Source organism: Thermobia domestica, chromosome 1, assembly GCF_964235325.1.
Source record: "Thermobia domestica chromosome 1, izTheDome1.hap1.1, whole genome shotgun sequence".
NCBI lineage: Eukaryota > Metazoa > Arthropoda > Insecta > Zygentoma > Lepismatidae > Thermobia > Thermobia domestica.
In genome coordinates, this window is record NC_137454.1 from 201,865,871 (window position 1) to 201,881,269 (window position 15,399).

The following is a 15,399-nucleotide window of genomic DNA, read 5'->3' on the forward strand; positions in this document are numbered from 1 at the left end:
CCAGGAACCCCACTCACCCGAGATATGCACTTTACCACTGAACCCTCTGTAATTGATTAGAGACACATTTAGAAGCACATACTATGATTTGCTAATAGGTTTATATATCCCATGAGCATATATTTCAGTAAATATTTTCTTGATTTCAGTCATATTAACAACAAATGGCGTCAAAAGAAAATGAGAGAATTTGACACAAAAAATTTGTATATACGAAGTATGTTTTGTCACATTTGACTCAATGCGCATTGCGTTTTATATTATGCGATAAGCGAAGGATCAGCTCTCCACCTTAAGTGTTAATATAGGAACAGTAAAAAAGTATTTAGATGCAATATTCTGTTCTGTAATTCTTCAAATGAACTTTTAAACTCTACTATAAAATAACAGTTTAGTAAACTTGTTGAATTGATGTTACTATTTATCAAATAAATATAAACAGAAACGTCTGTTTCGTTTCTTTGTGGAGGTGTGGAGAATTGTTCATTTTCGTCAGTGGGGCTTTTGGATGTGTGATCTACAATTTAACCGCTTATGCTTCCAGCTAGAATCGAACAGGGTCTAAGCACAGGTACAAGTGTTTTTGTTAGCACAGTACTATACCATACGGGAGTCCCAAATGCATCATTAATTATATATGAAGGGTAAGGGGAAAAAACAAGGAATGTCCATGTATGTGCTTTTTCAGGTGCTTTGTCCTATCTGTTGGCGACTGTTGATACTATTTGACTGTATATGCCATGCATACGTAGATATAAAAATGTCCATGTAAAAAGGGGCAAAAGATGTAACTAACCCTATTCTTCTTACGCGGTTTTCAATATTAAATCGCAGTTTTCTCGAAAATGCAGTTTTGTGACATTCCTTCTTTTTTCCCCTTACCCTTCATATTATTTCATTCTGACAGCTAAGTGAATGTTTATATACCTAATAACATTGCTACCTAATTGCTGAGTCTCGAAAACAAAAATCTAACATGAGTACAATGTAGTTTGCATGTTAAGTAGATTAAAACTTTTAATATGTTAATCAAGTGTACGAATTATAATGTTTACGTTATTATTTCGTGTCTACAAGGTCTGATGAGATTAACTTACTGCCCTTGTTAAAAAAAGATTTTTGTATGCATAATTTTTCTTTCAAAAAAAAAAAAAACACTGGAATATTATTACCTTGTTCCCAAGCCAACAGTTAGCGTGATGGCATTGCTTCAGGCTGAAAAATCATCGTAAAAGCAACAAGAGGTCAAAAGACACACTATGAAGATGATATTATGTCTGTGAGAAAATTTCGTTCCATCACAATATTAGTCAGCTCTAGAGTCGAGACTAACAGTGTGAAGTTGATGGTAAGATGTTCATATGTGGTTTATAGGGCTAACTTTGTATTTGATTTTGTTGGAAATGCATTTTTCAGTATTGTTGCACACAAACAGTCTGAGAAATGTGCTTCTGAATGATCTCCATGTGAATGAATGGTCCTTGACCGGAATGACCAAGTCATCTGCGACGCATCCTAGTAAGTTCGTGTGAGAAGTACACTTAAAAAAGAAAACAAAAAATCAGAAACAAACTTTTGCTCTCTGTATCACGTGAGTATTAAGCTTTTCGTGCAAGCGAAGGATGTACCGACTGCAGCTAGAGTGCGTGTGGCATTTAATGATATATATATTTTTTATCTTTATGTTTTGAGGTCATCGGAGACAGACCATCCTTAGGCTGGACACAGTATAAAAAAGATGCAGGGTCCTATATCCACTACATTGTCCAAGGAGCTGAAATTGTCGCTTGTAGTGGCACCTGCAAAAATAACAATGATAGGTTATACTGTAAGTGACAAGTGAAATACTTCTTGCTTGTATAGTTTTTTTTTTTTTTTTGCACTTAGTTGTTTTTCAGAGATGTGTCCATTATCAATTTGAGCTTGAATTTGAAGAACTTGTCTCAAAAAATTTTAGGATGCAACTAATATCAGTGTAGTGCCTTAACGTTAACCAACGATCACGGGGACTTTGATTGGAATTATTAACGTGCTTAAAAGTGAATTCTGTTCCCTTAACTTTTAGAATATTCTTATGTCATACCGAGGCTTTACGTGAACCTATAGTGTAACGTGTAGTTCGAATCATGTGTGCTCCGACCGAATATTGACTTCAAATCACAAGAACCTCAGTTGGCTTCAGACACGAAAAGTACGTATATGTTAAGCATTCGGTTATTTCCGTGATAATGCCTTTTATAGCTAATGTCGCTAATGATTAATGAAAGTAAGTGATTGTGAAAGTATTGGTGGAATGAGAATGTGGGAAGAAACGGAAGAATCCCGGAAAACCCACGTATACAATGTTGTTCATAACAAACTCACATAACATGTCATCGAATCAGGAAAACCTCACACCAAAGCGCATTATCACTTCTCTCGATTACAGTAAGATATTGTTGCAACGTTCTATACAATAGGTTTTTACCTTAAGCCAGAGTATTAATATAAAACTGTTAATAGAGATTGAGATTTTCAGGCTCTTTCTTCGTTTGAGATTATACTTTTCAGTCGTAAGCCATTCTCTGTAAGCTGCTGAGAAAGATTCATCAACGTGAATCAACTCTAGATCATCCACACCAAAGGCAGACGTCTTAAATTTCGTCTATTTAGAAGCCAAAATTATTTTTGCTACTTATACGTTCATATTCTGCGCATTCCTCATTTATTGGCCATTTCAGTTTCATTTAAATCTCTCTTACTTGCAAATTATTTAATTACTTGCAAATTATTTTCTTGTCTTAAATTTTAAACATGAAGGATCATAAACATGTTAAATCACTCATAAAGGATCATAAACATGAGATTTCTTGAGAATCTGTTAAGCAGACTGCATCTTACAAAAGAAAAATGTCAATTAACATGTTGGAAAACACAAAACTGTAGTTTTCTGATAGATTTATTTCTATTCTACGCTGTTTATTTATTTATTTATTTATTTATTTACTTTACACAAATGGGTACTTGTAGGATGCTTGCTGTCTAAACGGAACTTCATAGTCGAACTTATGTGAAAATGCTTTGTGCTTGCTACCTAAAAGACGCTGTTGCTACTAATGAACAATAACCGTAACAAACCAAAATTATCTCTATGCTGTATGAAAATAATTGAAAACGATATTTTTGAATAACAGTACTTTATTGAAATAACATTAATTTATGTAGTGAATATTGTTTTCTTTTTCTTCTTCTTTTTTATGTGTGAATAAGATATTCGATAGAACACAGTGTTGTGTGAAAATTAAACGAGATGTAAGAAAAAACAATTTTTTACTATGATATGCGCTTTCTGATATATTAATATATGCTTTAATGTACGCTTTAATATTTATGCATCAGGTATACTCTCCAAAACTTGCTATAGCTTTATCTAAATATGTCTTCTTTCGTAGTAGAGTGGTTAACAAATATGAAATGAAATCTTTAATTTAACGCCTGATTGTTATGCCTTTCAGCCTAAATGAGACGAATGATCAATGGATGTGAATGATTTTTTTTAAAAAATGGTGAAATGAGAATGCGCGAGGAAACTGGAGAACCCGAGAAAATATAGACACAGTGTTGTCTGCCACAAACTGATCTGTTCTAGGATTCAACCAGAACTCCTCTAGCAAGGGTGAACGCTCTACCACTGAGACATCGTGACCTACAAGAGTGGTTAACTTATTTCCAGTGCATATGATTTCAATCCCTGCTTCTGGCTCAAAGCTTTGGGAATAAGTGTGTAGTGGATTAGGTTACATTGTAATTGTAGATACCGTCTTTTATGGTTTTTATTGTTGCACAAAGTACTGTAGCAAACAATGCCATGATAATTTAATACGTACAGCAGGGGAAGTATAGCATTGTGGAAACCAGATATAGGAAGATGAAGAATCATGCATTAAATATATATATTAACTTTCTGTTACATGAGTGTTAATATGGTTTTAACTATCGATAAATGTTCTACTTAGCACTACTGCTGAAAAAGGCATGTGCAAATGCTGGCATTTGCGTGTCGAGTTCCACGATTTTACGTACTTTAAAATGTTTTCCTTGTGACTTATTGTAAGCAGTGTTCATCTTTGAGTGCCCATTGGTCTAGTAGCTAGCGCGTGCGGCTTTGGGGAATTCGATCCCTGGTGAGAGAACCTTCAAATTTGAACATATTATGGTAGTTCATATTGTATCTTAAACTGTAGGTACACGTCTCATGTAGCCTTGGTGCTTAACCCCACCAACGAACAGGGTCCGCGTCGGCTGATACGCTAAATCTGATGGTTAGCTTTTCTTTGGGGTCCTCGTTTTAATTTTGTATTGGTAGGATATAAAGGGAGGAAATAGCAGTTTATAATTACTTGTAGATGTCACTGTTTGTTTTCATTAATGATATATTTATGTCGTAAGCTATGTGGTCAATTTTAATAAAGGTATTGTTAGCTAATGGAAAAAGGAACCATTAATAAGTTAAATCAAATAAACAGTATATATTCATACATACATACAACTCAGGTTTACACGTATTTAGAGCCTTTACCAAAACTTGTGTGATTGCGCCTTGAACAATATGAGCTCATTTAACGTTGTTCTCTCAAAGTAAAAAAGAAACAGGATAAGTATCCTAGTAGAACATTTTTGTTCTGAGCATTTTTGTTTTTTATTGTTAGAATTATGTAGCATTCTTTTATTTTATATTGTATTGAAATATCTTTTTCCGAACTTCTATTGGATAGTTGGTTTGCAAACGTCCCTTTTTTTCTCTAAAGCTAGATTAAATCCGAACTTACAGTGTAACATGGGATCCGAACAATATGAGCTCCCCCAGGTCTCCTGTACCAAAGGCATATGTACTAACCAAGCTCTTAGAAGTACTGTTATTTTAAATGACAATTGCCTTGTCGGAATTCCCAAGATTTTGATTTTTTTTTTAATGTCATACTAATTGACATAGGAATGATTTGTTGATGAACGCACATAGTTAATTATGTAAATGTTTCTCGTAATGGTCCTGACACAGAAAGAAATTGATTCCAGTCAAATGTTAACCTGCACGTATTCTTATGAGGTATTTATTATGGACGTCTTATGTGTCTGAGATGAGGTACTGAAATCTTGAGTTCAATTTCTAGTGAGTACACGTGAGCTCAAGAATACACTTTTAAAAAATGAGTTTACGTCTCGCTCAACCTCGGTGCTGAAAAGTGACATGAAAATCTAATCAAACAAGCCATCTCGAAATATGACTGAAATATTAGTTAATTTGTTCCAGAGCTGCAGGTTCGGTATATCTATGGACTGATTCTAGACAAACATCACGTCTGTGAGTTCATTCATTAATATTTGGGATCCTCTAACACAAGTCTAACCTTCAAGGTATGGCGTTGTGATTCTCTTGGATTGAATATTAGTAAAATAATAATAATAAAATTCAAATGACTTGTGTATCACCTACTATAATTGAGAATCTCATTCAGAGTTTGAAAATTACATAAGCAGGAACATACATTACATTCTTTCACTTTTTCCTCCAGGGCTCATATTTTATGAAGTACATTAACCTGTTTAGAAAATATTGTTGATAGCCTTCAATTATTAGAAGAAATCAATTTGTATTCTATTAATACCAAAATAAAATTTAGGAAATTTTAATTAATACTTCTTTAAAAATATAAGTATTCTGGTTCATTACCCAGTCAATCAATCAATCAAATATGCTGGTGTTACATATACTTAAAAGATTTTTTTTAAAAAAAAAAAAGAGAGAGAGAAATTTGCTTTCGAATGAGTTAAAATCATATTGTGGTTCAGAACATACGTGAAAATAATTTGAGAATTACTATTTTAATCCACATTTAATACATGAAATAATCCTGGTGCTTTTTGTTTCATTCTGCTCCAGTTATTTTTATTTCGTTCAGATTAACGTGTTATAAGGAGTCAAAAGAGAAAAAAATTTAAACACATTTTAGTTTTCAATGAGCTTCTGTTTTCATACCAAAATGCAAATATTAAGATACCTGAAATTCACTTTCATCTTTTGTAGATCTTCCAGTTCATCGTATTTGTAGCTGGTGCATTAGCAAGAAACAGTCCGTTACACACTGGTTATGGATTTCCTCCGTATGCTAATGCATTTACAAGTTACGCAACGCCGTTTTCCAGGTTCATCGGTGGAGGGTCAGTCGGTAGCTATATCTCTCCATATAGTGCCGTGACTGCTCCCGTGGGTGCTTCTTTGGTTCCGCCCGTAGGAAGAAGTGTTCCCGCAGAAGACTACGACCCCAATCCCCAGTATACCTTCGCTTATAGTATCCATGATGCACTGACAGGCGATTCCAAATCTCAAGAGGAGACACGTAGTGGCGATGTGGTTCAAGGAAGATACAGCCTTGTAGAGCCTGATGGTACCGTGCGTATTGTTCAGTATGTGGCAGACCCTGTCAATGGATTCCAGGCTGTCGTTCATCGAGAACCTGCAGTTGCCAGTGGCGTTGTACCAACGGCGAGAAGTGTTCCACCTGCCAATTTATTCAACGTGCCTGTAACCCAGAACCTCATTAATCCCCTTGCCAAAGGTCTAGGGACCACTGCAGTGCCCGCACTTCATGGACAATTTACACAGCTTGGTGCACAATATGGGCTTCTCAATGGACAATTCTCACCATACCTTTATCGACATTATTAATTATGTGAATAGGCAGTGATAAATGGTGACGATTTTGGAGAACTAATTAAAATATTTAATTTATTAATTCCTTATAACAATAAAATGCATTTTGTAAATATAAAACAATAAATTGCATTTGTACAAAAAAATGTGTGCTTTGGAACGCGTTTTCTTTCTTACTTGCTTTGTTTATTTATTTTGATTTTCTTGTGATTCAGTTCAGTGCTCTTTTGTTTGGTTCTTTTTCAAAGCTAAATTCATAGACATATGCTCTTACTGGATATTGAATTTTGGTCCTTTAGATTATTATACTAACATATGTAGATTCTCCGGTAAATAATTTTTATCCAATTAATTTTTGGTTGGATTGGAGTTTAGCGTCCCTCCCTTTTAGTGTTAGACGTGGACGTACAGTTTAAGGTGGAATCTAAACCATTGTAATGCTTTTATATTTCAAGGTTAACCCACTGGTTGTCGAACTCGGGAACCCGTGCTCCAAAGGCGCATTATAGTCACTACACAAGCTGAGAGGACATGCAATCAGTAGAACTGATTGTGAATTTTGCCTTATGTTTTCGTAACATATGTTATGAAAGATTTGTTGTACTGTAAAAGTTAAATTCGAACGAGTACTCTGAAGATTTATCCTAGGTAGGAAGTATCAGCAAACTTTGAACTTGTGACCACACCCACGAAGCGAATGATATTCGTACCCATTAGACAATGGGGAACTCCATGGAGTGCTAGTGATCCCAAAAGTAAAGGCAACTTCGTTGTTTATCTAGAAAAAAAATTCAAAATAAGACCTTTCATAACTATCATTCTTCAAATAATGTATCTGATGTAATATTTAATATTAGTACTATTTGATCTGTTTTAAATGAATATCAGGTAACGGCTTCAAAGTTTCGTGACAGACATAGAACAAAGCTACATTACTTGTTTACTTGTGCGGTAAATCTCCATCAAGTATAGAGATTACATTCAAATGTTTATCACTAATATGTAGCCTGTTAGCTCCACCCATGATCCAGTTCCAGGTTCTTACTTACAAGTGTCCTATTACATACGTTGTTTGTATGATGTAATTAGTTGACGTTCACGAATAAGACAAATTTCTTGCAGGAACTTATCAAGAAATATTACGCTTTATAGAAATCATTAATCTTTGCGTTACGTGAATTGTTGTCAATTCATTGCTGATAGTCCATAAGCAAAAATATGTGAAGACCGTTTGGAATCTATTACTCTCATCTCAAAACTTTCTGATGGAAACTATTGTGAATAGTTAAACTTTAGCTTTTAAAAGTAGACCGTATATTCAAGCTTTAATGCTGCTGTCTAAAGGAGTACTGGCTCTATTATTTATTGATTTGGCATTAATATTTGCTTATTTCTCTTCTTTCTGAAAACTATATCAATGGTCGAAGCTCTCCGAAGTTAATTTGTAGGTAATTTCAAACGTGTAAAAACTTACAATTGAATGGAAAAAAATCTGAAAAGATAATTTTTCGTATTCTCCTCCAAGCCCAAACCCTCCCACATTTGTCGGTATTACACCCCTTATGGCCGGCCCTGCAAGGATCCAAGCTTTCAGATGAATCTTAACGGAGATGAGTACCTGCGCCATCTTTCTTTTTAGCCCACTGACTTAACAGGGAGGTGTTTTTTCTGTTTTCATTGAAATAAACTGGAATTTTTTAATGGTTTGATTTTACAGATTTCTTCTATAAACCCAGTTAAATGTTCCTTATTTTCACAAAATAAATTTTCATTATATGTAAATTTACTATTAAAGTTGATTGTTCAATATTTAAATTACATCTAACAATTTTCTTCATGAAGTAAAGGCCATTATAAATAATAGATTTAAAGAAGAAATCAGTAAAATCAAAACATTAAAATCCCTGTTCATTTGAAAAAAGAACAGAAAAACAACTCCCCATTTAAATCAGGGGACTAAATAACAAGAATGGTGCAGGTGTTCAACTTCTTGAAGGACCTTCTTTTGTGGGAAAGAAAAGAAGACAAAGGATACAATATTTATCAAATTTGTAGTTTTGTATTTGCTTTATAGTAGGTGTATCAAGAGTCCGGGGCCGTAAGACAACTCTTTATCAGTAAATATGCGAACGAAAAAATGGAGAGGAGACATGTTGGAAATAGATTATCTTTAGTCTAAAATGATGGAATTATTCCAATTGTGCCAGCTGTTTGGGCTCCACTCTGGTAAATAAGTAACGTTTCCAGATCAGCAACTGAGTGTAAGAACACGCACAAATGGCCATATTGGGCTCATTGGTGATTGGGCATGTTGGCTAAAGTGATGGATGATTGTCCATATTATTGTATGAGGAAACCTGGAAGATTTCAAATCCATTTGCCAACAATGATGTGTTGGTATGGTGAAGGCCCAAGGAAACAGCCTGCTGAACTGGTAACGTTGCTTTTTTCATTTAACGCAGGGCGTCTTACCAGTGTGGAGATCAAACGGTTGTTACAATTGAGAAAATTCCACAATTTTATATTGAAAATCACATATTTCCAACAACTTTCCTCTTGTTCCATTGTTTTGTATCGTTACTCATAATGGAATTGGCCTGTGGCCCCAGACTTTTGATACACCCAGTGTAAGAATAATTCAAGAAAGCCTGGTCCAATACTGGCTAGTCTAGCACTCTATTCTGAAATAAAATGTGATACAAAGTGGAAAATTATGCTACAGTTGTATTCCAACAAAAGCGACGTATCTATAGATTTAATTATTTTCCTACTATTATTATTATCGACACATTCCATCGCTAATGATCGTTTCAGATAGACGGAGCGATTAATCTTTCTCTCTAGAAAATTCTCCGAAGTGGTTATAGAGGTTATTCAACTCTTCTATATAGAATGTTATTAATTTTCAAGGCAGTTGAGGGCATTTATATGTCAAATGTTTGCTGAACGAGATATCTATCTGCGTTCGACTTGAGGTTGGTGCTTGTGGGATTCCTTTGCTAATCAAGTTTTCTCGGTTGACTGGCTGAGGGCAGTAGCAGTCAACGTCTGACATCACTCCTCAGGGTGGTTTCTTCTACACCACAGGACGGCATGATCTTCGTGTTGTGCAACATGGAAAGCCAACGAGACACGCCCCTCAATCATGCCGGGGCTGGGCTTACAGATACCAGGTCACCAGTTGCGCTTCTGGAGCAAGGAAAACGCAGTTTACGTAACTTTAATACTTATATCATTGACTTTGACCCTTTTTTGTTATTAATACACATGCACAGGTCGCGATAATTATTGTTAATTCAAGAAGCAGTTTGCAGAGAGGGGAAGAATATAGTAAGACCTGCTATGTTCACAGATGAAGAAGGTATCAGTTTTATGAGTGAGTTTCGAAAGATTATCTTTTTCCGCTCTTGTTTTCACAGCGCTTCAGGCATTTCTACTTGCCTAATTATTTTTGCTAACGCTTGTGTCTGCTTCGATCTCTCCTTCCTCCGAACCACATATTCAATGGCTGTTTTTTGATATTTATGACGTATGCCCTTCATTTTCTTGAAGATTATAACCAGCTGTTTGTTCCAACTCAACAAGCAACTTCATTTTACTGTCAAATAAATTTCAGTATTAACTTAAACTGTATTCACCCCGTCGTGTAGCATTAGGGAAATCTCCAAAGTGTTTGGACACAATACAGAATGTATTATTCCGAGTTCTTCAACACTATTGATGTTCGTTGTTGATAAATCATACACGGTATGTATTGTAGCTTTTCAAAGAGTGTGCTACAAATCGTGGCTCCAAAGTTATCATCAAGAATGGCTAAGCATCTGTACAAATCCTTTTCGAAATAAATTAAATATTGTTAATACATTAGTCCTTTAATTTGAAGAGGATACAGTGCTATCCAAGTTCAAGCAAACTGTACTGGAATCAGCCCATTAAATCCGAAGATCTTGAGAAAAGAAATTGTTACTTACTTTTGCTGATGGCTGTACAACAAATAATCCCTTATATTGCGAGATACTTTTGTAAAGGTAATCAAAAGTAAATTGTTATTCACGTAATCTGCAAATTTATTCGAGACTTTAATGCTGATAAGGATTCTTTCGTCTGACGTCCTGCGCACTCAAGCCCGTTCTGAAGCGTTAGAATTGCACACGTGTTTGCTTATTTATTAACTTATTTCCAAACATAGCTTTGACGTTACAGTTAAATCTCCAATTAATTAATTAATTAATCAACCTTATATTTGCTGCTAGTATGAATATATAGATCAATCGTATATACAAAGTACTGTATATACGTGTGTAAAGGTCTACTGATTAACTTTACCACAAACCTCTATCGAGTAACTTACCTTGATTGTTGTGCACGCTGTCATGAAAATTAGCAATTGTCATATATATTGTGTTCTGAGCAGCGACGCAAATCTGTCTTCGAATATATAATAATTCGATTTTTAAAATATTTATGAAGTTGAAAAGCAGTGCTGTGGAGGATCAAGGGAACAGAGTTGTCAATATATATATATATATAAATATATAAAGGAATATATATATAAATTTTTATATAAACGAATTTTAGGATTATTTAAGGAAAGGTCAGTAGGGAGTAAGCAATACTGTATATTAGTGCAAAGTATTTCTTGTTCTTTATAAGCGTCGATTTATACTTTTTCCTTTTTGGTTAAGGCTTTTCAGTAAGGTCATTCCAGCTATTTTGAATTTTAGTGAATAACAAAGACAATGAAAAATATAAAAAATGTAAAAAGTAATCCAATTAATAGCCTATCTACAGAACGCTATAATATTTCTTTCCAAGATCTTCATTGTCATGTAGAAAATTAGGTGCCCAATAATTCTGACGTCATAAACTGTATCCAAATTCTTGGGTCTATAGTAGTGTTTGTACACGATCAAAGAAAGCTTGTACAAGACCTTCAACACTGAGGAATACGCGTTCAAAGGAATATTGTTCAAAACACTTGAACAAGAGTCTCGAATTAAATTGCAACCTATTTTACACGATCATAGAAGTATTGAATGGTGTTTTATATACTTGTAGATACGTGGCAGTCCAAAACAAGTGATCGAAAATCTGGAAACAAGTGAAAGCGAAACTGCGTATTAATTTAATTCCGACTTGAGCATGAATAGTTACAATATTAGCATTTCTTTTCTTTCTGCAGACATTTGGAATTTAATAGATTATATTAAAACTTTTAGAAAACATATTAGTTAATTTTGTAGTTATGTCACCAAATTTTCGCTAAGTATTTTGACCATTTTACATCAAATGTAGATTATGTTAACTTATGTTAAAAGACTACAGTGCTGCTTAGGTATAAAATCGTTCCTTGTGCTGCTTTTTTTTATTTATTTTTTTTTATTTTTCATATGCTGTACAGATAACAGAATCACACTGAAGAAAAATTTCTCGAACTGTTTCCAAAAATTGCTGTGGCATCAAAGATTGTTTTAAAGAAGACCCAAAACACAGGAAATCAAGCGAAGGAATGATATTATTATTTTTTGTAGCTACTGAACTTACCACCCATATTTGCATAAGACTTTATTCACAAACCTACCCGATATTCGGTACTGGTTAAGAATAGTCCGTCATTGAAGTTGTAATTTTACGGTTAAAATGAATAAGTGCATATCAAAGAGGATCTCTGGAATATGAATTTCCACTGTCGAAGCATTTCTGCAAATGTAGGAAGCTAGTATTTTATGATTACAATTTTAATGTTACTAGTGTCAAACCATTACAAGGGCTATAGTAGAGGTAAAATGAGTGAATGCGGTGTCATGTTTTTGTTGCCCGATTCTCATTTATACACATAGACTACTTTCCACTGATGACTCTTCCCTACGGACTCACTCCCGTTACGGAACCCCCTCCTGTGCTTCTGCCCAGCATTCTTTCCTTTAGTAGCCAGTTGTTTTATGGGAAGGTTTTGGACGCGTATTTACAACCGTACGGAGAAGCCCTCTTAAAGTTAATCAGCACCTATGAATACAACTATCCGAACAAAACAACTTTTAAGGTATTATGTGTAAATTTTGCGGTGAAATTATTGCATATATTAGAATAACATGTAACCATTTCCAGGGTACTTAAGTTTGCACATACATTATCAATCTGTACACAATTGTTTGGATACAGGGTAATAAGTTCAGAACGTATTATGAAAGTAAGAAAAGCCAAATACATATATAGTTTTAATTTTACGGAGTATTCTTAACCTGCACCCGATATCCCCGTATATTAAATTCTCAAGTTTATATTTATCATTGCTTTCGTAATTTATCAATCAACTATGGACATGCAAGCACTGCAAGTACATAAATCATGTATATTGTCAGCAAAGCCGCGGGGGCGAGCGGGGCGGTTGCCCCGGGCGCTGGTAGCAAGGAGGCGCCGAACGAGCAAGAAGAAAGAAAAGGTGTCGAAAAAGAGTAAACGACGCGGCGCCCCGTAAAAGAATTGGCGCCCTACTAAATCAATGTTGTTGTTGGTTTGCAAAGAAATACAGTTGTTAAAAATTTTCTTGCTCGCTCCGTTCGCAATCCAAAATGTTTAATAAGAGTCAAAGGTTTTTACTTATTCCTTAAAGAATGTTATTATATACGATTTGTTAATAACTATGTGATATACAAAGTTTCCAGTAATGACTTATGGTGTACGCAAGAGCGTTTTCAAAATCGGAAACGGTCAAAGTCTGAAATACATGTTCAGCGTTGTAATGGTGATGAGTTTGCTTAGTTAATCACGCTTTTCTACTCAATCGAATTAATCACGATGGTGAGAATGAAGGTATGAAAATGAAAATGAATGGAGTGTAGAGACACACGCAAGCTGCTGTTTGCGCGGGAATATTAAAAATGAAGGTAAACAAGGGGAATAATAACATATTCGAAATCATAGAGTTGGGTCAGAACTTAACCCGGCGAATTTCGTCTTTTTCAAAGACTAATCACTGCCAGTGATTTTCTTAATTCCATTGACATATTAAATGCCTCCAATTTGAAGGAATTTATTGAGATAATTTCTCCAACAACTACTTGTATCCTCAGGATATGTTTTTTGTACATCCGTATCAGTCGTAATCTGTTTTATCCATCTACATACAGACAAAATATAAACCTTTTGAATTTCTGTCATATGTCATAAAATATTTTTTTACCGTAAAAGAACTAACTCACTCACTGTATGGCCTATAGAACCCGGAGGTTCAATGCCACGTTCATAAAATCTATCCAATGACTTCTGTCTTTACCCAACTGAGTCCTGTTTCTACTTTGTATTCCTATTTCTGCGAGATTCATCTGCGTCCAGGTCCTTCCTAATGGACGTTTTCCTGTTGAATTTCCAGTCAAAACTTTTAAAGCGTTTCTACTTTCTTTCATTCTCGCTACGTAACCTGCCAACCCGAGCCTACTAGATTTCATGACTGTAACAATGTTTGGTTAAGGTATAAATTATGTAGCTCCTCTTTATGAAATTTCCCCATTCCCGTTCCTCTTTTGTCCGAATATCCGTCTCAGGATTTTATTCTCAAACACTTTATTTGCGTTCTTCCCTTAAAGTAAGCGACTATGTTTCGCAACAATACAGAACAACAAGTATGATTATCGTTTTATGTATTTTAAGCTTCAAATTCTTCGACCGAATTCGCGACAACAAAAGATTTTGAACTTAATAATGCCACGCATTCCCTGCTTTTAGTCGACATTTAATTTTTTCGTGAATATGGTATTCGTCTGTTAATATTAATCTTAGATATTTGAAAGTATCAACTTTATCAAAAGTACTATGTGATATTTTAGCGCATCCATAATTTGCCGTATTGTGATCCCAGTGAACTTCCATGTATTTAGTTTTTTCTGCATCTACTTCTAAACCTGCAAGCATTTAATAATGTCTCTGCACTTCTTTCTATTGTTCTCGTATCATCTGCTATCAGATTTACATCATCAGCATACGCCACAACCTGGTGAATACTATTCATCTCTAGGTCCTGGTTGCTTTCTTTGATTTTCCTTATAGCGTACTCCAGAATAAAGTTGAATAATAATGTCGACAACTCATCTCCTTGTTTCAGGCCATTTTTGACGAGGAAGCTCGTGGACAAGTATTTTCCTAGTCGAACTTTACTTTGGGATTCGTTTAAACACATCTTAAAATTAAATTAACTAGCTTTTTCGGTATTCGAATTTTTGCAAGAATGATGTATAATATTTATATCCTAATAGAATCATAAGCCATTCTAAAATCAATAAATAATTGATGTATCGGGGTATTGTATTCCCATTTCTTTCCAAGTATTTGTCGAATGGTAAATATCTGGTCCATAATTGATTGATTTCATCTAAATCCACAGTGATAATCTCCAATAATGTCATCCGCATATGGGATCAATCTTGCTAATAAAATGTTTGAGAGGATTTTTTAGGTACAATCCGCTTTGTCGCGTTTCTTGTGAATTCGAACATTGATCGACTCTTGTGGTAATCCCTCCTTGTTCCAGATAAGGAGAATGAGTTTGTGTATCTAAGTTCCACAATTTTCCAATCTAGCTAAAGTTAACTCAGCCGGAATTTTGTCTACACCCGGAGATTCGTGTTTCTTTAATTTCTTTATTGCAATTTCTACTTCTGTTCGGCTAGGCTCTGAAATTTATGGTTCTGCTGTGCATTTCGGTTTCCCCA

At 34.8% G+C, this 15,399-nt stretch overlaps 2 protein-coding genes across 3 annotated transcripts in view; both read left to right on the plus strand.

Moving 5' to 3' along the window:
• Positions 1 to 15,399, plus strand: part of LOC145692843 (neurobeachin-like protein 1) — a 561,942-nt gene that overhangs the window by 466,616 nt on the left and 79,927 nt on the right. The gene's annotated exons all lie outside the window — the stretch shown is intronic.
• LOC145692869 (cuticle protein 18.6-like) lies at positions 1,177 to 6,825 on the plus strand. The gene is made up of 2 exons (XM_081768403.1): positions 1,177 to 1,828; positions 6,065 to 6,825. Exons 1-2 carry the CDS (start codon positions 1,739 to 1,741, stop codon positions 6,704 to 6,706), a joined length of 732 nt encoding a protein of 243 aa, XP_081624529.1. The 5' UTR covers positions 1,177 to 1,738; the 3' UTR covers positions 6,707 to 6,825.

What these genes read in the sequence shown, in the direction of transcription:
- LOC145692869 (XM_081768403.1), top strand. Translation starts at nt 1,739, where the DNA reads ATGCAGGGTCCTATATCCACTACATTGTCCAAGGAGCTGAAATTGTCG. An exon ending in TAACAATGATAGGTTATACT is followed by an intron (nt 1,829 to 6,064) that starts GTAAGTGACAAG and finishes CATCTTTTGTAG; the next exon opens with ATCTTCCAGTTCATCGTATT.